Genomic DNA, 20,965 nt, shown 5'->3' on the forward strand with positions numbered 1-20,965 from the left:
GTAATAGCGTTTTTTTGTATTTTTTTTGCGTTCGGGTTTGCGTTTTGAGTGTTGTGATGAACCCATGACACCAAATACCTATTTATACTAGTAGTGGGGTGCTTGGGGGAGCCAAAAAACGGCTATTTTTGACCCCAACGGTCAAAAAACGGCCAAAAAAACGATTTCCAACGGCTATATTCGATCCAACGGCTAGAACCGGTTAGGAACCGGTTCCGGATGGTTCGGTTCCAGAACCGGTTCCGGTTCGGTTCCGGTTCCTACCCGCCCCCACTCAGAAATGCAAGAACCGGTCACGGATCATCGGGTTGAATCAGATAGGGTCCGGTTCCTACAAAAAACGGGTAGGAACCGGTTCGGGTCCGGTTCGGGTCCACCGGTTCGGTTCCAGGAACCGGTTTCGTTGAACATCTCTACTTAGCCTCAAGTACAAAGATATCTTTTTAGGACAGTAACATGAAACCTACATTGACCCGTCTTGTTTTGTCCCTCAACAATGTTATCCTGCAGACAATCTTAAAATTCCCAAAAAAGAACATATTTCTAAAACACCATGGTTTCGGGCTGTCTTGTGTGCAACAACTTGTACTTGTACCGGTACCTCAATACAAACCGAAGATGTCCATTCTGTTATCTTGTGACTGCTAGCTGTTTGGTATACGAGTCATTGGTACAACTGTTCAAAGCGCATGCTACGAAGACCGTTGTTTTAGGTGAGTCTAGTCCACGCACAATCCTGGCTTTAGAAGATAATCATGACCATTATGGGCCCGTGGTTCAAGCCAAGGTGCATGATGTGGCTAAACCGTTAGGTTCATTTTCATCTTGCCAGGAAGGTGAAAATGGGATGGGGGAGGTGGCAAAACCGAAAAAGGTGAAGAAGACGGTGAGCATTAACCATGAAGTAGGGTACATTGAGGATTATTCAAGCAACAAGAAGAAAAAGAGGAAGATGATGGAGCAATGGCCCTCAATGAAGATTGAAGAGGATGAAATAAAGCCACTGAAGTCTATTTTAAAGGTGGGTTCTATGCAAATATAATGGCAAAATGGTGAATGGCTCTTGAGAAATAAAGTGTGAAGATTAGGGGCTCGGATTGGAAATGGAACTGAAATTGGAATTGTATCACTGATAATTATAATAAATTATAGTTTTATTTAAAGTCGCAGTTTTTCCAAAAATGCGAAAGAAGTTTGATTTTATTACCTTTTGGTATTTACCGACCTAATAAAGCAAAGTACTGCATGTGAAAATGATAATGAACCTTATTAGGGTGTTAGGGGCAACATTCGGCATACATGAACCCAAATCTTCAAAGCAACCCTATTGAATCGGGTTCCTCAATCGGTTTCATGAACTTGAGTCTTCAGAGAATAATTAAATGTTATGTGTTGTGATTGATTGAAACAAATTGGTTTCATCCTCCATGATCTCCATGGATGCCCTAATAAATTTTCATAAAGCTCATAGATTTTTAAAATATGAGGTGGCCATCCCTCATTGGTCTATTTCATTCTCTACAATCTCCATACAACTCTAAACTTTATGTCAATCTTATAAACTATTAAATTTGTTATACATCTATTTATTAGAAGGGAAAAGTTTTTTTTTTTTTTAAACACTAATTTGGATTACTAACGAGTCACTGGTCCTCTCGTTCATCTCCATTCTTCTAGCATTGGAGGCCACCCTCGTGAGGAAACTCATTATAGGTGAGAATACCCTCTGACCCAATCTGAAACCCTCTATTTTTTATCACATGTATGACTTGAATCCAAGATTTCTTCCTTTTTAAACTGTAGTCGTTGGATACCTCACCTCAACCACTTGAATTATAACTATAGAAGGAAAAAGTAATTCGTGACAAGAACATCTTTTACTTTTAGTTGATAAAAATTAATTTCTTACACTTATTATCACATCACTTCATGTGAAATTATAGGCGATGAAATTTAGAAAAAAATAAATTGTATTTTATTTATTTGGGGCACTCCATTATGTACTTAAATTGGGTTAATTAAAATTAGTAAATTTTTATAAAACTAATTAATTAAAAAATAGTCCAAATAGGTTAGCATCATCCATTGACCATTGTTTGTCTCATCACATACTTATTGTCATATGCACTGTCAGAACTCCACCAATGCCGATCACCACCGTCACTGCTTTCATTATCCATAATCGCCATCACCACCACAGTCATTTTCATCTCCTAAAGCATCATCGCCACCCAACAACACCTCGTCGCCACTAGCCACCATAAACAAATATACACCTTGCACATATTTTGGTACTTTTTTTTATACGACTTATTCACTCGACTCTAGTTTGACCTGAACAAATTTAGTATTTCTTTAGTATGATTTGTTTTGGTCCGAACTCATTTTTCTCAAAAACCCGTATAAACCCGATAAATTTGTTTTTAGGTTTTCTTTTTCGCATTTTGCTCGGAACCAAAGCAAGACCGTATCAACATTTAATGCTAATACCAACCATAATACCAGGCTATAAATACCCCACAACAACCATGTTATCGAATCATCAGTCTAACATTTATTACTCACGCCCGATTACGACATAACCCCCCCCCCCCCCGGGCACCATCTCATGACAAGACTAACGATGTTGATTCTAGATTCCTCTTAGCAGGTTTACAGGTTGTGTCCAATCTTCCCGCAACAGATTCGGCCATCCTCATATCACCTTTTCCACAAAAGCATCTTTTATAGTTGGTTTAGAGCATTTCCAATCGGTTCTCCAAATTTATGTGAGTGTATTTTTTTATTTTTTAGAGTATGATTTTGAGGTTGTTAGTAAAGAAAAGAGAAAAATTTACTGTTCATAATTAAATTTTGAAGAAACATAGTTCAAACTCTAAATTTTTTTAATGTTTTTTTTTAAAGTGGTTGTAAGCGAAGGAAATAGAAAATATATAAAAAATATTATTTAATTGGAAAGAAAGAAAATATAGTAATTTTTAGTGTAATTTTAAATAGGATGGAGAATGGATTGGAATGCTCTTAGAACTTTTTGAGATGAGTATAGATTGTTTTTTAGTGTTGTAACTAAACCAACACATCAAACATTTATACTATTTATACTAATACAGAGGAAAATGGTAAAAATAAAAAACAATCATATTTCGACGGCTTTTTAACAGTTTCCAAACGGTCCAAAGGGTTCTGACAGTCATATCATGGTATTGGAACCAGGCCCGGATGCAAAACGAGAACTGACAAATAATAGAAACCACGTGTGAACAGGCAAGCTGGGTTGGGTACAAACTGGGTATAGCCAAAACGGGTCTAAACCTGGGTACGGATCTTTACCCACTTTTTGCCCTCATATCTACTCATACCACCATAATGCCCACAAAATGGGTCTTGTTTCGCCTCGTGTTTTCTTAGGACATTTTTGGAACCATCATGGCACACATGTCATGGCCTTAAGATTGGTAACATGTAAATTACCAGACCTCTTTTGACATGGCTCTCAACAGAAAATAGGGTTTAATAATTCTGATTAAAAAAAACGGGGCGAAGGGGGGGGGCATAGGGCATAGCTACAAAAGTTGTATCACTTTCAACATTCCAACATCAAAAGTTACAAAGCATGGAGATAAAACAACACAGAATAGTAATCAAGAACCGTATTTACATAACACCCAAAAAATATGTGCATACAACTTATTGTTTCACTCCCCTTAATCCTATTATATTATATACTCATTTTACAAACATGGGAACTTGATGAACAACTGACCTACATATTCCCAGGCTGATCAGTTTGAGAAGCAGCAGCCAGCCGCTGCAATGGCTTTAAGGCCACTGTTAGTTGTGCAAAAGAAGGCCTTAGGTTCGGGTCCCTGTGAGCAAAACAGAGTAAAACAAAGCCAGTTCATTAGACGTATTTAGAGGAGGTAAAACAGACAGGTTGGGTAACAGGTCAAAAGAGGTCTAGTAGGCAAACACTGTCTTTTTCTTTTTAATTTAATTTAAACATAATTAAAAGGAAATAAGAAGGGGACATACGTTTGCCAGCACTCCCAGATTATTCTTCCGACCAATGGGTCAACATCTTTGGGGATGTCCAAGCGGCGATTTTGGAAGCCGACAGCACCCACAACCTGCATTGGGTTCATTCCACTCCAAGGCAATCTTAAGGTTGCAAGTTCCCATAATATAACACCAAAGCTATAAACATCACACCTGTAAGCACGCAAATAAATAAATATGTTCTTTGCATCCCTTAATAAAAAAAACCCAAAGCTTCCATTTTTGGTAACAGTAATGTTACATTTGCCTATTGATACTTGTCAAAAGTTAGGGATAACACTGATCTTGAATCAAGATTCTATCAGCTTTTCCAATATAAAAGAGTGTTTTAGTTCATAAAAGTAATCAAACTTACTTTTCATTTGAATTTTCATTCCGTAGAACTTCAGGTGCCATCCACTCGGGCTATGACATCAAAAAGATTAGTTAAGAAAGAAGTCTTACGAAAGCAAATCAAAATTAACTAAAACACACTAAACATATTTAAGCCTCTCACCGTTCCTGCTGTTGACTTGGATGATAAAAATGTGTTATGCTTCAAGCATGACAACCCAAAATCGCATACCTGCAGCATTTAAACTCTTGATTTATTATAACGAACAAGACAAACAAGAATATAGATACATATGCATCTTACAAATATCCTAACAAAGTATATCCATCATCTAGTAATTTGGAACATTATTGTCGAAAACCAGACACCATGTTTAAAAAGACTTATTTTTATTATTAATGCAAGAAATCAAGCTAAAAAAAACAAATATGAGCCATCCAAAAAAAAGAGCCAGACAACACTTAAGTTTTTGCAAAAAAATAAAATAAAATAAAATAAATACCAACTAATTTAGAGAGAGAGGGGTCTGGTATGAAAAGAAGAGGAACATATGTTACCTTGACGTTCCAATCTTCATCAACCAACAAATTTGGTGACTTCAAGTCACGGTGAACTATTGTTGGAATACTTGTATGCAAGCAATTCATCCCTTTTGCCTACAGAAGGGAGCCATTGAAACAGGGAGATTGCACAAAGATAAGTTAAACAGAATATGTACACTTACCATATCAAGAGCCATTTTGATTCTACGCTTTTCATCAATTTGGCATTGTGGGCGATGAATAATCCGGTATAAGCTTCCTCTGAAATGAAAAGGTAGGTTGTTATAAACTGTATAAGCATAAATGCATTGTACATCCGCAAGTGTCCATATTATAAATGTATTATAAACTGTGAAACACACCACCAGCATATCCAAGATTAAGTCATTCACTTTCAATTTCACATTTTGAAAAATAGTGATTCTATCATCCCAAGTTGTCAATCTTAGGCTTTTCCAAAGTCATTTATAAGTAAAAATTTTATTCAATGTAAGATCTGAAGTATAATATATAGAGTAACATTCCAGAAAAGACATGCATATTTTCTCAAGAAACAAGTATAAAAAACTCGTAAATAAACCCACCTGGGCAAAAACTCGGTGATGATTGAGAGGTTCGGAGGACGAGTAACAGCACCCATAAAAAGCACAACATTCGGATGGCGTAATCTCTGCATTATGCGCACCTGTGATGAAAGTACACACACTTAAAACAAAACTTTAATAATATACGCAAAACAAACGTATATCCATTAAGCCCTGTTAGGTTATAGTTACCAAAAAATTAAATAAAATAACGCAGCTACGCTTTTCCTATATATGCAGCTCACAGACTAGACAGATGGAAATAAGTATTTTGAAGCACTTGTAGTTATGACACAAATTATGTCAATTGTAACCAGTGCAAATAGACTATATTGTTTCTTTTTATAAGGCATAAGTCAATCATGCAACCCATAATTTAGTAACTAGTAAACTTTACAAGTCAATCCCTACATGCTCATTTCATAATTTACTTATTGAGGCACTTTACTTACTTCTCTCCTGAACTCTGCTAAAGCAGCACCTGAAAAATCTTGATCAAGAAACTTCTTCACTGCCACTTCCTGTTTATAGAAACATCAATTAATTAGGCAACAAGTCTCTAAGAGTCACTTCCACAAATTCATTTTTAAAAACAAGATAACAGTAACTTACTGTCCCATTCCAATCAGCATGATAAACCTCACCATATGAACCTGCATACAAAAATTAATGTGAATTATAAGGAAACAGAGAACTCAAAAGAATACAATATAATATAAGACATTGCTATACTGTTTTATAATGTTACCTAGTCCAATTCTTTCACCTATAACCAAATCTTCCCATGGAATTTCACAATCTCCAACATCATCTATTACAGGATCAATCTGAGGTGGAACTGATGAGGATGAGCTTTCAGGTAAATTCAACTTTTGGTTGTTTGAATATTCTGAGGTCTTTTTAGCATCTTGCGCACCGATCGCATGCACTTTTTCATGATCTAACCTCTTATTCCTGGGAAATGCATTGTTATTATTACTTACCACCTCTAAAGACAGTCTATAGTTTTTCCACTCGGTCCATGCAGCTTCAGACTCAGCTGCATTTGAAGAAACACTCTCATTTCTTTCATTAACATTATCACCAGACTTCAAACCAGAACTGGTGGAAGCTGGTATGGTAAAATCATTAGTTGTATGTTTGTATTCACCATGCTCGTTTTTCCTGGGCGCCTCGTTAATAGGATGATGGTTCTTCCACATTAACGGTGTAGGAGGTCGACCAGAGACTTGGTTATTTTTTGTTCTCCCGTTTTTGTTTTCAGCAGAATTGTTATTATGCATCAAAGCCTTACCGGATCCTTTAATCTGGAATGGATTAAGCTCAGTGAAAAGGTTTTTATTATCCTCCACACTGTTCTGAGTGGTATTATTATTATATGGGACTACATTAACGTTCATTCTTAAGCCACCACCAATTGCATTTGGCCCACGGCCTCCTTTATATATAGAACTGCCAATTGTTGATGAGGGAATATGATCCAACTGATTAGAAGGCGACGCTCGTTTCCCTGGTGCTGGAGACACACCGACACTAGTGTCACTTGTGTTTGTAAATGATATCAAAGGTTCTTCACTGACACCATTTTGCGCCTCAATGTTTTGACCATTTTTAATGTCGTTTGATGGAAGTTCAAAATCTTTATATGAATCAAAACCTGAAACTTTGGTGGATTTTGGAATGTATGGTTTCAAAAAAGAATCTTTAGAGGCGTTGAATATATCTGCAGGTATAAGTGTTCCAGGGGCTGCCATTAGATCAACCAAAAATTCCCTGAAGAGAAGAAAAATTTTTATTTAAAAGCTGGAAAGGTGTATCATAACATTTAGGCATAGTTATTGTGTGGTAAAAACACGAGCACCAATTCATTCAGAATGCGTCGAATGCTAATATTTTCAGAAAATGTTGGATGGGTGTGTGACAGTTTTAAGTGATGTATGTATCATTGAGGCATGTATGATAACATGGAAGACCACATTTTACCTTTCGTTATCCAACTTGATAATGTTGACTGCATCATCCTCAACACCAGTATAGTGACTACCCTTGACAAGCCGACAGGTTACTCCAACACTTTCAGCCAGTACCTGCAATTCGCAATAAAAAGATAAGATAAAAGTCAATGCTACCCCCATGCCTATAAAGATTAAAAAAAAGTTAAAAAGACTACAGAAGGTCAAAAGTGCTAGCACCTGTAAACTAGGGTAAATAGTTACTACTAGTATAGTCTATCTGGTCTATTGTAAGGTGCTGTGAGGTTAAAAGCCCCTTGCATAGGGAGTTATTCAAACTCTCTTTCATTCATCAACACAGGTTCTTTTCACACTTTCTAGTGAGTTTGTACCAAATAAAAAGGCAAGAAACTCAGTAATATCAGCCTGCAACTTCCGGTATATAGAGAAATATTGTACTAGCTATGAATGCAGCAGTTGAAATCTGGCATGCTATAGTTTGATGGATAGTATAGCCAGATATGGTTAAAAAAAAAACTAAAGTGATTTAGTATCAACATTAGCTGGATCTTAAAAGTTTTTAAATTCACAAATAATCTTATCTGTGTGTTGTTATATTATGTGAAGATTCTGCTCTGCACAATAGCTGCACTGTTATATAACTATATAGTAGTGTGTGTGTATAATATAACTTAATTTGATTAGAAGGAAGTGAAGCTTTTAATCAAACAATGACAATGGAGGTATCCTTAAAGGCATACACAACTTTCAGTTCGTACAGAAAACTTCTTCCTTAAAGGTTAATCAGAACCTGAAAACTTCCTATCAGATGTAAAGTTACAGTCCAATCATGACTAGAAAAAAATTAAGAATATGTCTTCTGAAACAAGCTGACTATCGGAGCTGACTATTTTCTTCCTTTTGTCAGCAAAAGTTAAAGAAGTGCAAAGAATACTAAAAAAGAAACATCAACTAATCAAGTAGTGAAATGGCTATGGCCCCAAGACATAAAATAGCCAACCTATATGTAAGCAACTGAGAGCAAATAATGGCAGAAACAATGACAAAGACAGCTGACCTTGAAAAGCAAAGCACGATGGCGTAGCAGGCCAACTCTTAAGGATCCAATAGGGTATATACTGGTATGAATAGACGTCCTTAACTCTGTGCTTCTTTCAATCCATCTTGCCAATATGATATTAGCATCTTGCACGGGGCCACCCATGTGTTCTGTGACAAGCTCAGCAAGCCTCTGCACTAGAAGATTAAGCTGAGCAGGAGGGCAGTCTAACGCGATACATTGTGCCACCTGCAACAGCTCTTCTAAGGCAGGATCAATTGCTCCGTTAACTAGAATTACTTCAAAGCCTGAGGTAGCAGGGTCGGTTTCAAGATCTAAGAGTGATGGCATTTTCCCTGCCTGCCCATATACGTCATAGAAACCATCCAATACTTTCTCGTGATAATCAAGGAGACCATAATCCTAGTCAACAGAAAAACATGTAAATGAATCGAAAAGGCTAAGCTCAATGAAGCTGAAGGAGAATATATATAAGGAATTAGAGCAAACTGACCCAATACTGGTGAGAGAGGTTATCAGCAGCGGCATCATCGGCTGCTCGATGAGGAGTAATAGCAGAAGCAGAGTGTTGGATGTGAGAATGAGGAGGAGGTGTGGAGTCGGTGGAATTGGAGACGCTTAAAGCAAGGGCAAGCTGGACCTGGTACTCCTCTTCCGACGAGTAGTAGTCTTGCGATTGACGAACAGATGATGGTGGCCGTTGACGAGGCGCGTTGATCGGTGGTGGAGCAAGAAGTATTAGATGCTGATGATGATGGAGGATTGGGGTTAGGGTTAGGATCGTGGTTGGTGGCTGTTCCTATTTGAATATGTTCTTCATCCCCTTCTTCTTCTTCTTCTTCTTCTTCTTCTTCGTCTCCATGTGTGTCTTTCCGTAGCAGCCACCACCCAAACTCCCTTGGAGGACCTTTACCTTTTATTTACTTCATAATAATTTCTTCTTTTCTTTTCTTTTCTTTTTTTTTTCTTTTGATTATCGTTAATACCTTTTCAAGGGGTGTGTTTGATTGCGACTTCGTACTTACAAAAAATATATATATATATATCTATCTATAATATATATAAACGAAAACCCAAAATTCATATGTGCCGCGAAGTGGTCGCTCCCTCATTTTATGGAAGTCACCAGATTTCTTGATTTTTAAATGGAGACCTCTTATTGATTTAACCCAAATTCATAGGTATGGGTCTTACCAAAACCAGATAGCTCTTAAACAGGTATAACATCTCATTAAATTAAAAATTAATCTTACCAATTATTTGATATGAAAATCCTACAAAATAGGAATATACTATAATTTAATATCCAATTTAAAAAGAAAAAGATATTATTTATAATTAATAAACAATTTTTAGTAAAAAACATAAACGGGTCATGGGTCACCAAATCTAAATAGCTTTTAAACGGGTTATAATATATCATTTATTTATGAAACCCTTTCATCATCAAACCCTAAGTATATTATTAATTTTCTTACAATAAAGAAAATTAAAATCCAAAAAATAAATATTAAAAAACGAAAAATGTAAAACGACCATTCTCTCAAGCCATCAGATTACTTTATTTGTAAATGAAAGCTTCTCACGCATTTGACCCGAATTCATGGATAAAGGTCTCACCAAACTCAGATAGCTCTTAAATGGGTTATAATATCTCATTATATTAAAAAAATAATCTCATCAAATATTTGATAGGAAAATCCTATAAAATAAGAATATACTAAAAATTAATATCCTATTTTATTTTAAAAAAAGATATTATTTATAATTAAGAAACAATTTTATAATAAAGAAAATAAACATGAAGAAAATAAACGGGTAATGGGTATCACCAAACCAGGATAGCCTTTAAACCGGATTATAACATATCTTTTATTTGTGAAACCATTTCATCATCAAACCTCAAGTATATTAATTATTAACTTTCTTACAATAAATAAAATTAAAATCCAAATATACATATATAAATATTAAAAACGAATAATATAAAACAACCCCCGTAATACGGGGGATAAAATCTAGTATATATATATATATATTATGTTCATAAGGGACGGACGCCTATTCAAATCTAGCGCTGTCATTTTTATCTAAAACCCGAAACCCGACCCGAAAAATCCATATCCGAACTAACCCTAACTGAAGTAAATCGGGTTGGTTCTCAGGTTTGATTTATAAGTTTTGGGTCAACCTGAAAAACCCGAATAAACTTTTAGTTTTGAAATTAAATATATTTTTAGGTACAATAGGCTAAAGTCTTAGCCACTAAAGTTATCATAATCTAGCTCTAATCGACTGTTGTCATTCTAACTATTATGGATCGATTGCTTATTAAGTTATTATTAATTTATGTTTTTCGTTTATTTCTAATAGTAACCGTAATCGAATAACCAAATCACGTCCAATTGAATATGATTAAAGTTCGAGTTAGTTTTACTCTTCTTTTGACTTGTTTTATCAATTTATATTAGTTTATTATTTGATTATTTGTGTTATAAGTAAAGAAAAATATTTTATTTTAATTTTTGCATTGTAGTTTTTTAATTTGTTTTGTTTTTTTGTTTTTTTTCTAGAATAATCGAAACCCGATTAACTCAACCCAAAAAACCCAAACTCGAAAAACCCGAAACCCGAAGAACACCCCTATCAAATCTCATGCTTAATTGAGGAAATAAAGGCGTTGGGCTTCCACTGAATTAACAATAAAGGGAAGAAAATGGGTCTCATTTGGAAAGATTGGTGTCGATTTCATGTGTAATATAATTCATAGGTTTTGGCTTGTTTGGTTGGTGACCTTTGGTGTTGGTGTTTGTATTCTCCAAGCGTCTTTGCTAGTTTTAATATAATTTCTTTGTTGGTCGTTCGAAAAAAAGGCGGGATTTTAACCAACCATACTGTAACACCCCGGCTTAAGAGGAAATGGCTGAGTGTGACGTTTAGATTGTTCGAAACACATGTGACACTATTAAGTGAAAATATTATCATTAGTTAAATTATACGTCAAGTACATAAGTTTGAAACAAGAAATACAAGGAAATAACAGATACAACTAAACAGTTTGTCCACTGGTTAAATAACCTAAGTCTAGTATCTTCTTCGTGTGTCATTTTTTACTAACAGTACCTATAGCATATGTATAAAATAATGTCAGTTATATGAATAGTTGGTGAGCTCACACAGTTTGATATGATACGTAAAAATCATACAATTCCATGAAACTTGTGAAAAACGCAAATAAGGGTTCTTTACACTCGAATCAATGTCCTGGGTGTAAAGAATAAACGAAGTTCCTTTCCAGTTGGGACAACCAACGCACTCGGATAATGAGGTTCCTTTTCCACTCGAAACAAATGGTCCTGAATGCAAAGGGGGTGGGGGGGGCATATGATCATACTTATTAAGGCAACCATTAGCAAGTAATCAAGTAAACACACAAGTCCATGTAATGAATTGTAGTTTGTAAACGAAATCATAAATATTTTGAAGTTGTAAGATACATATAATACCTCCAAAAGTAATAAAAGCATTAAAAAGGGGGTGTGAGAAACTCACATTTGAGATTGGAGATAACTTGAAAGAAAGCCGAAAGCGAGTTTAAAGAAAAACCGAAGCGGTTAAACGTCATGAACTATAAATAAAAATGCAAAGAAAATCAAGACTAGCTACCGGGATTTAATTAACTTTGGTTTTAGATATCTTGCACTGTTTGAATATGTATTTTAATATCATAAAGCATTAATATTATTTTAAGTTTTTAACGGATTTTTAACGGGTTTTAAGGTTATGACGTATCATTTTAATAACTATTATAATGAGGTTTATATTATTTAATATTAGAACTGTAACACTACAATGAGAGTTACGATAATAGAGTTCATAGATTTTAATTGGTAATTTTTTATCTCGAACAAATACTTATGTTATGGGATTATTATGAATTATATAGTTAACGAATTTAAAGCTAGCAAATTATAATTCTAACGGGTTAAGGTTATCGGGTTATAAACTAACAATCGGATAACAAAATATAAACTAGCAAATTTTAAAGTTAATGGGTTATGGTTGACGAAATATAAGTTAACGAAATAAAAGCTAACGAATTACAAACTAATTTTAACGGTTTAAATTATCTTTAATACTATTAAATTAATAATTTATAAGAGAACTTTAATATTTATGGAATACGAATTTTATTGGTCAAATTATCTCGAAAACAAATACGTTGGTGTATTAAAAAGATTAACGAAATAATAATATAATATTATATTAACGGGTTCTTACGAAGCATTACGAATATGAGAAAGTTAGGTTTTTAGATGCGAAATGATAAAATATAATTTATACTTAATATATAAATATTTATTTAGTTTAAAAATAATTTTATTTGATTTATTATGATTTTTAATAATTTATTTTGATTTAAAAGGAAAAAGGTTTAAAGTAAATAAAATAACAAAAAGAAATGCAATGATTCAGGTGCTCTAGGTTACAAATAGATGGTTTAACCACTGGACTAACTGATCTTTTGGTTTTAAGAAGAAAACACAAAATGTTTATATTATACATCATATGTTCATCTTCATTCTTATAAACCCTAGCTTGTAATTCTTTTAAACCGATCCATGTATGGTAAAATTAGCTTGGGGGTTTTGATTTTTTGTTAAAAAATAATCATAAAACATCAATCAATTACCTATTAATGTTTTTGTTTGATGGAGAACCAAGGTTGGCCGGAAAATTAGCTTGGGGGTTTTGATTTGTTGTTAAAAATAATCATTAAACATCAATCAATTACTTATTAATGCTTTTGTTTGATGGAGAACCAAGGTTGGCCGGAATACGAACTTTGATGGATTAATACGAGTTATTGAGAGTATTTCAGTGGAGTTTGATATTTTGGACGAGTTTTGTAAGACCCCGAATCCCGGGAATCCTACAGTTGGTAATCATGTCCACAAATTCACAAAAATTTAAAACCAAACGATTCTTTGTATTTAAAACAAGTTCAGAGTCAATAACAGCGAAAAAGTTTAAGTATTAAAAATCCCAAAACACGGGTACATGTGTCCAAAATCAATTGTAATTAAAATATTCGTGTTATTTGAAATCTTCATCTCATTAAAAAAGTTTCAGAGTAGTAAACAGCGGAATAGATAACATCAAAATTCCCAAAACCCGGGAAGGTGACCAAAATCCAAAATTTAAATACTTATGGTAATAATTTAAAAGAAAAAGTTTGCGTTATTAATTCTTCGACTAGATGTGCCTTCAACCGTCCGAGTAGTCTCTAGCACGTCCAAGCGGAAATCTCTAATCCTCAACCTGAAAGTCAATCTAACATATACACAAAGTCAGCTTGAGCTGAGTGAGTTCAAGTTTTCATAAACAATAATTCATACTTTATTTCAAAGCTATAGTTATACACAATAGAGAAGGTATAAATAAAATAAATTATATATAATTCATCAAGTAATACAATCATCGTCGAACACACGTACACGGGCCTCCCCACCCCGAGTCAAGACTCGAGTAATATATTTGACCCGGACGTGATAAGACCTAAGCATGTGACACGAGCCTCCCCACCACGAGTCAAACCCGAGTAATATATTTGACTCGGTCACAGCTTATACATCCAAGCACGAGATAGGGGCCTCCTCGCCCCAGGTCTTCCCCAAATAATATATTTGACCCGATCCCGGCTCATACATCCAAGCACGTGATACGGGCCTCCTCACCCCGGGTCTTCCCCAAGTAATATATTTGACCCGATCACGGCTCAACATCAGGGTCGAGCAAACGTAAAACCTAAACACGTAACATCAGTGCATGCAAACACAAAGTAGACATACACAACATCAGTAGTCGAAACGACTACAACATCGCCAAATATAGGCCAAGCAATAATGTATATACATATATATATATATATATATTTAACATCCCAAGGCCTACCATTCCTAGCAAGCCTATATAAATTCGTTTAAAAACATTTCAAGAGTTTAAATATCAAAACGGGATTATAAAACATTCCAAGAGTTTAAATATAAAAACGAGATTATAAAACATTCCAAGAGTTTAAATATAAAAACTGGATTATAAAACATTCCAAGAGTTTAAAATATAAAAACGAGATTATAAAACATTCCAAGAGTTTAAATATAAAAACTGGATTATAAAACATTCCAAGAGTTTAAAATATAAAAACGAGATTATAAAACATTCCAAAAGTTTAAATATAAAAACTGGATTATAAAACATTCCGAGATTTAAAAATATAATAACGAGATTATAAAACATTCCAAGAGTTTAAATATAAAAACAGGATTATAAAACATTCCAAGAGTTTAAAATATAATAGGGGACACGAACAGTTAGGCTATCATCAACACTAAGTATTCGTACTTAGACATCTATATACATCCATATATTTATATCCCTATAAATACCGTCCAAATAATAACATCAGGGTCGAGCACACGTACAACCCAAACACGTAACATCTCATCCAAGTAATAACATCAGGGTCGAGCACACGTACAACCCAACACGTAACATCTCATCCAAGTAATAACATCAGGGTCGAGCACACGTACAACCCAACACGTAACATCAATGCATGCAAACACAAATAGGTCTACTCATATTCAATTACTGCCAAGTCTACTAACATCCTCGAGTCTAGACCATCAATAATGTATGTAACCTTAAGGACACAAGACCATGAACGAGTCTAAAATATCCTAAGGCATATAAAATAATTCAAATATAGCTTTCAAAATGCACCATCACGAGTGAGACCATGTAAAACTATTCAATTCACTGTAACGAGTAAAATCGTTTAAAATTGTATTTCGGTGTGTATGCTAGCCCAAAACGTAAAAGAGTAAAAAGGGCATCATGTACTCACCTGAATCAACCGAACACCTGCAATGAGCTAGGAAATCCCTAAGTGCACAATCATAAGCAAGGGCCTGTAAATTATACACAACGCGTTACTAAACTAGACTTTAAGAACACTCTAGCCTAATGGGCCGTTCAAGCCCAACAACTTGGCCCAAGACCCAACACTTTAGCCCAAGGCCCAACAACTTGGCCCAAGGCCCAACACTTTGGCCCAAGGCCCAACAACTTGGCCCAAGGCCCAAGACTTTGGCCCAAGGCCCAACAACTTGGCCCAAGGCCCAACAACTTGGCCTAATGCCCAACGATAATCAAATCGGGTCGAATGCGCGCGAAATAAACCTTAAAACCATTTGTTAAACGAATCAGCCCCGAATGGACCAAATTCCATTTTAAATCTTTTCATTCATCAAGATTATGTCACCCCAGTTGATAGGGTTGACGGTTCCTTTTTACAACTCTTACTTTAACGTTTAAACGAAAATTCACGCACCGTCGACTCGATTGACGAAACACTAACCCCAACAGCCCCGTGCATTAAAAATATAATTTTCCCACAGCCCTTAAACCCCCCTAGGGCTGTACAAACTGATTCGGTCGGTCATCCGATCGTTTAACGCATCAAACTCAATAATTGCCAATCCTACACCCAATAAACCCTAGTTTTCGAACTAAAATCGATTGACCGACCTAATCACCTCCATTGGCCATGAAATTTTAGTATATTGTAAGTGACATACCTAAGAATATGACGGAGTACGAACTTCAATTATAATAGCCCCGAAAGATGCGAGAAAGGGCAGCCACCGGTTAAGCCTAAAACGAACTTATTGATCAATATGAATATAACATGCAGATTTTAGCATGCAAAGATGTATTTTATTACATAGGAAAACCATAGAATTAAATTATTAAATTTTTACCAATGTTACATAAATATCTTAAGTTTATAAAAATATTTTTATTATATTTTTCTAGTGGACACAAAAATCATAAAAAGTCTTCTAACACAGAAAGGTATGTGCAGCTATTTCAGCTGCGCAACAAAATGGTTTTATTTTTATAAAATTCATTACCCAGCCAAATTAAACGATTCCAATTGGGTTTGGTTCCTAACTCAAAATATTAACTTCCAGAAGTGGAACCAATCAATTTAGACTTGTCGAAAAAAGGTTATGATGTCGGGAAGACGGACCAGAATCCGTCGTCCAGCATCAGGTTTGACACTCGATTTTATAAAATCATAAAAACTATTCAAATCTCGTCCAAAAATTACGTATTATACCTTTCTGGAAACTAGACTCAAAGTAGAACATCATGGAATCAAGAATCGATCAAAAACAGTGGATTAACATCGCGTTACAGACCCTACAATAAACGTATACGAATCTGTCAGCAAGCTGTTATCATCAAAACTCAATAATAACGACCAATAAGCGCGTTCATATGATCAATTAAGGTATAAAAGACATGGGGAATCATAAAACCGACCTTGAATTGAAGTTTTCACGGCTGAAACTTGGCTAGGCAGAAGAAAAACGAGCAGGGGGGGTCCAGGTCCGACGGCTGCAAATTGGTTTAGGGTTAGAGTTTTCTTTTGTTTTATAATATAAAATAGTTACATCCAAGTCCCTCAAAATTGAAGTATGTAGCAACTTGGGTGGAAAGTTAAGTGAGAACGTTTACGAGGGTAGCCAGGAGCTCTCGGGAAAAAGCCAGGTCAAGCCCGATGGTGTACGCAATCACTACAAGGATAAATCTTTTTATCGGAATTTACAGACGCTACAAGTCTACCCCCCTAAGAATGGGATTCGTCCCTGAATCCCGCTATTCAGGAACAAGCGCGGGCTGCGACAAATCAAAGCATCACATCATACACAAAACGAGTATAAGTAGTACCCCTACTACTGATATCGAACCACTTCCTAGCCAAACGATTACACACGAAAGCATTCGGTAAGAAAAGAAATAATCGGTACAACATTTGAACGATTAATACGAACGCAAGGGATTACCTGAAATCGTGTCCGCTACCTCCTTCGCCTCCTTCGCAGAGATACTGAAGGCCCTAGCCTGAGTCTTTGGCTTGTCATCCAACTTAACATTAGAAGAGTTTCCCCGAAGATTCAAGACGAGTCCCGGATTCTAAACAAACATTTATAAACAATCGAGCCGATTAACGAAATTTACGGGCGTTACAAGTTTAGCTTGATGTTTATGATCTATTTATACTACCAATTGATGCGTAAATGATTAAAGGTTTGTTATTGTGATTATGAAACTTTTCCGGCCGGTTTGCGTTTATAATTGATGATTAATGGACGTTATAACCCAATTAACATGTTGATTATGGTTTATAATCAAAGTCTATGGTCGCCATACCAAATAAACGGATCAAACGGTGAAGATTAAGGGTGTTTTGAGGCCTCGCCGGTGCCGATTCCGGTAGCCGGAAAGGGTGACGGGAAAACAGGATGGGTTGGAGGAGCTGATGGACTTTTTTAATTATTATATTATTATTTAAATCAATTTTCACTTATGCCCCTAGACTTTGGTATTTCTTGAAATATAATTTAAATATTATTTACATTTCGAGCCTTGAACTTTGATATTGTTTTAAGACTAAAAAATTAAAAGGTAATTTACGAATTGAACCAAACTTTGAAATGTAATAAGAAATTAACATACTTGGATAATGTTCGTATTATACCCGAATAGTTTGCAATTTGTTTAAAGCTTTAAACTTTAAATCCCGGAGTTTCGTTTATTGAATAAAATGAAAAGAACGAACAAACGATAAACGAAACTCATTGTGAATATAATATTATCGATGAATAATAGACAAGAATACGTGCAAACGATAAATCGGTTCAATTTAACGAATTCAATAGAAATCGACGCATACAAAAATACATTAAACGAAACTTGATATATATATATATATATATACAGAAATCGACGCATACAAAAATACATTAAACGAAAGCTCATACTTATGGAGAAAACTAAAAAACTCTTTATTACAAGGGTAGATATGTAAAATTGACATGTAATCAATTTTCCTCAAATACCCCAATCCATCGCCATCTATACCGAACAGAAACATAAATTGATTACGATTCGTTCAAATCTCAACCATTATTATCCAAATCATACACACGATCCAGTATATAATCCAATTCTACATTACATACATCCATATCGATTCTGGATTCTGGCATAAAAATATGGCGATTGAAGATACGATGTTACTAATTTTAGGTCAAAATCTTTAATTTGTCCACTAATATTGTGTTAATTATGTTTGTTTTCACTGTTGTTTGATCAGAAATAAGAATATTGTGTTAATTATGTTTGTTTTCACTGTTTGATCAGACATTATTGTTTGAAGGCTCCACCAGCAACAACGAATCGATTATTGATACATATACTCACTCATGTGATTCTATGACAAATACGCATGACACAGTATTTGTTATCTTAGTAAACAACGAATTAACTGATTCGACTGGCGAGGTTGTCATCAATCGATCTAACAGCTCGCTTACGACGTCATCAACCGACATCGCATCGTGTTCCAATGTATATACCAAAGATACTTTACAATATTCTCGTGTGAACATAGAGGTAACATCTATTGATTAATATGTTTATTTATTACTATACTGCATACGTGTTATATGATTATGCATATTATGTAACAGAATAGTTTTTTGTATCATGTAATACAGAGGTGTACTATAAATTTTACTTTCATGTTATGTATTACACACGTGTACTATAACTTTTACTATTTATGTATAAACGTACCTTTTAACCATTATGTTGTTTTTGTAATGCTCATGATAATTATTAGCATTCTGATACGTGTTCATACTACATGACAATTCATATACCTACCGACTACCCTGTTATATGTACCGCTCGTCCCAACTGGTATTATACGCGGTCTGCACATATATTGTTCATACACTATATAATAACGCTTTTTGTCGCGTTCACTTTTCGTCATGTCTGTCAATGTGTTATGCACATTCTGTTACAAATTATATGCAGCTGTGCATTCTAATCTCTTATGTATAATTAAAACGGTTTTGTTACACCTGCATGCTTTTGGACGATCTGATACGTGTGCGTGTGTTAAACACTAGTTGTTGTTCGCTATCTGATTGCTTTTTAACGAGCTTATGATATTTGCAGCGCGTAACACATCACGTGTTTTGTAATTACTTATATTTTTTATACTGTATACTAAACTCGTTTTTTTAAACGTTTAATATTGCAGGTGGCATGTCGAGTATTGTGTACTTGACGCCAAATGGCACGACATACTGGAAACCCGATGTACATAGAGAATTCGTGCCTATTATGCATGCAGAATTTGATACATGGGAAGATATTGAGCGCATGTATCACACATATGCTGAAAAATTTTGGATTTTCAGCCCGTTTAGACGCTCTCAAACGTGTCAAGGGAGCCTTAACCCATCGATACATGCTCTGTACAAGATCTAGAAAACCAAAAACAAGATTTTGATTCAACAAATGGCGATTCGTTATCCAGTTCACGCCGCACCAGCACCAAAGCTATTGATTGTCGTGCACGAATAAAAATGAAGGTTTTTCCAGGTACAACCCCAGGCACCATCGTATTCAGAGTTTATGAGTTTGTAGAGCTTCATAACCATGCGCTACTTAGTTCAAACAGTATGGAATTTTCAAAAAAACGGCGACGGCTCGGCTTTTCCGAGCGCCATTTCATTCACAAGCTTAGTTTGAATAAAATTGATCCAAACATCGCACATAATCTGCACTGCTCGTTAAAGGGCGGGTCTCACAATGTTGACGACACTATAACTGACTTCAAAAACGCCGCCAGAGATTCGCGGGTGTTTATCATGGACAGAGATGCACAGATGCTCGTTGACACGTTGAAGGCGCGTTCTGAGAACCTGCCCAATTTCTCGTTCGATTTCAAAATTGTTGGGTGCGAACTACGATCGGTATTTTGGGCTGACGACGTTTCAAAATGTAACTATGCGGCGTTTGGAGATGTATTGGGTTTTGATGCTACATATTGTACAAACAAGTAAGCATACTATACGCATAACTATACTTTCATATCTTTGCACACTTGTTAACCCACATTACACGTGTGCCCTTTACGTATAGTTTTTTTAATGCTCTGATTTATTGTGTTTATATAATCAGATATGGCATGATTTTTGTACTGTTTACCGGTGTGGACCATCACAAAAAGTGTGTCACATTTGGTGCTGGCCTGCTATATGATGAGATGATCGAATCTTACAAATGGCTGCTTGAATAATTTCTAAAAGCTCATAAAACTCAACCCAAACTCGTATTAACCGATCAAGATGCTGCGATAAAACAAGCTGTTCCTGCTGTGTTTGGCTAATCGGTCCATCATTTGTGCATGTGGCATATCGTTAAAAAAATACCATTGAAGGTAATATGTTTATTCTCCTGTATCTAGTATACATATATTTTTT

At 35.2% G+C, this 20,965-nt stretch overlaps 1 protein-coding gene across 1 annotated transcript; it reads right to left on the minus strand.

Moving 5' to 3' along the window:
* Positions 1 to 3,682: 3,682 nt before the first annotated feature.
* On the minus strand, positions 3,683 to 20,100 carry LOC143580887 (serine/threonine-protein kinase EDR1-like). The gene is made up of 14 exons (XM_077063803.1): positions 20,029 to 20,100; positions 9,043 to 9,294; positions 8,547 to 8,951; positions 7,500 to 7,603; positions 6,265 to 7,289; positions 6,129 to 6,169; positions 5,969 to 6,037; positions 5,517 to 5,617; positions 5,115 to 5,193; positions 4,948 to 5,046; positions 4,553 to 4,621; positions 4,412 to 4,461; positions 4,033 to 4,209; positions 3,683 to 3,866 (listed from the first exon to the last, which is right to left on the minus strand). The coding sequence occupies exons 1-14, from the start codon at positions 20,098 to 20,100 to the stop codon at positions 3,764 to 3,766; spliced, it is 2,646 nt and encodes an 881-aa protein (XP_076919918.1). The 3' UTR covers positions 3,683 to 3,763.
* Between the last annotated feature and the right edge of the window lie 865 nt (positions 20,101 to 20,965).

Source organism: Bidens hawaiensis, unplaced genomic scaffold (genome assembly GCF_021521415.1).
Source record: "Bidens hawaiensis isolate Kalapana, Puna unplaced genomic scaffold, B.hawaiensis_p1.1 tig00030757_1, whole genome shotgun sequence".
Taxonomy (NCBI): Eukaryota; Viridiplantae; Streptophyta; class Magnoliopsida; order Asterales; family Asteraceae; genus Bidens; species Bidens hawaiensis.

Excerpts from the sequence above, each read along its gene's own strand:
- LOC143580887 (XM_077063803.1), bottom strand. The coding sequence starts at position 20,100 with ATGGTGCCTGGGGTTGTACCTGGAAAAACCTTCATTTTTATTCGTGCA. Across the intron at positions 5,194-5,516 it reads ATCACCGAGTTTTTGCCCAG|AGGAAGCTTATACCGGATTA; the intron begins GTGGGTTTATTT and ends TTTTCATTTCAG. Across the intron at positions 4,622-4,947 it reads ATGAAGATTGGAACGTCAAG|GTATGCGATTTTGGGTTGTC; the intron begins GTAACATATGTT and ends TAAATGCTGCAG.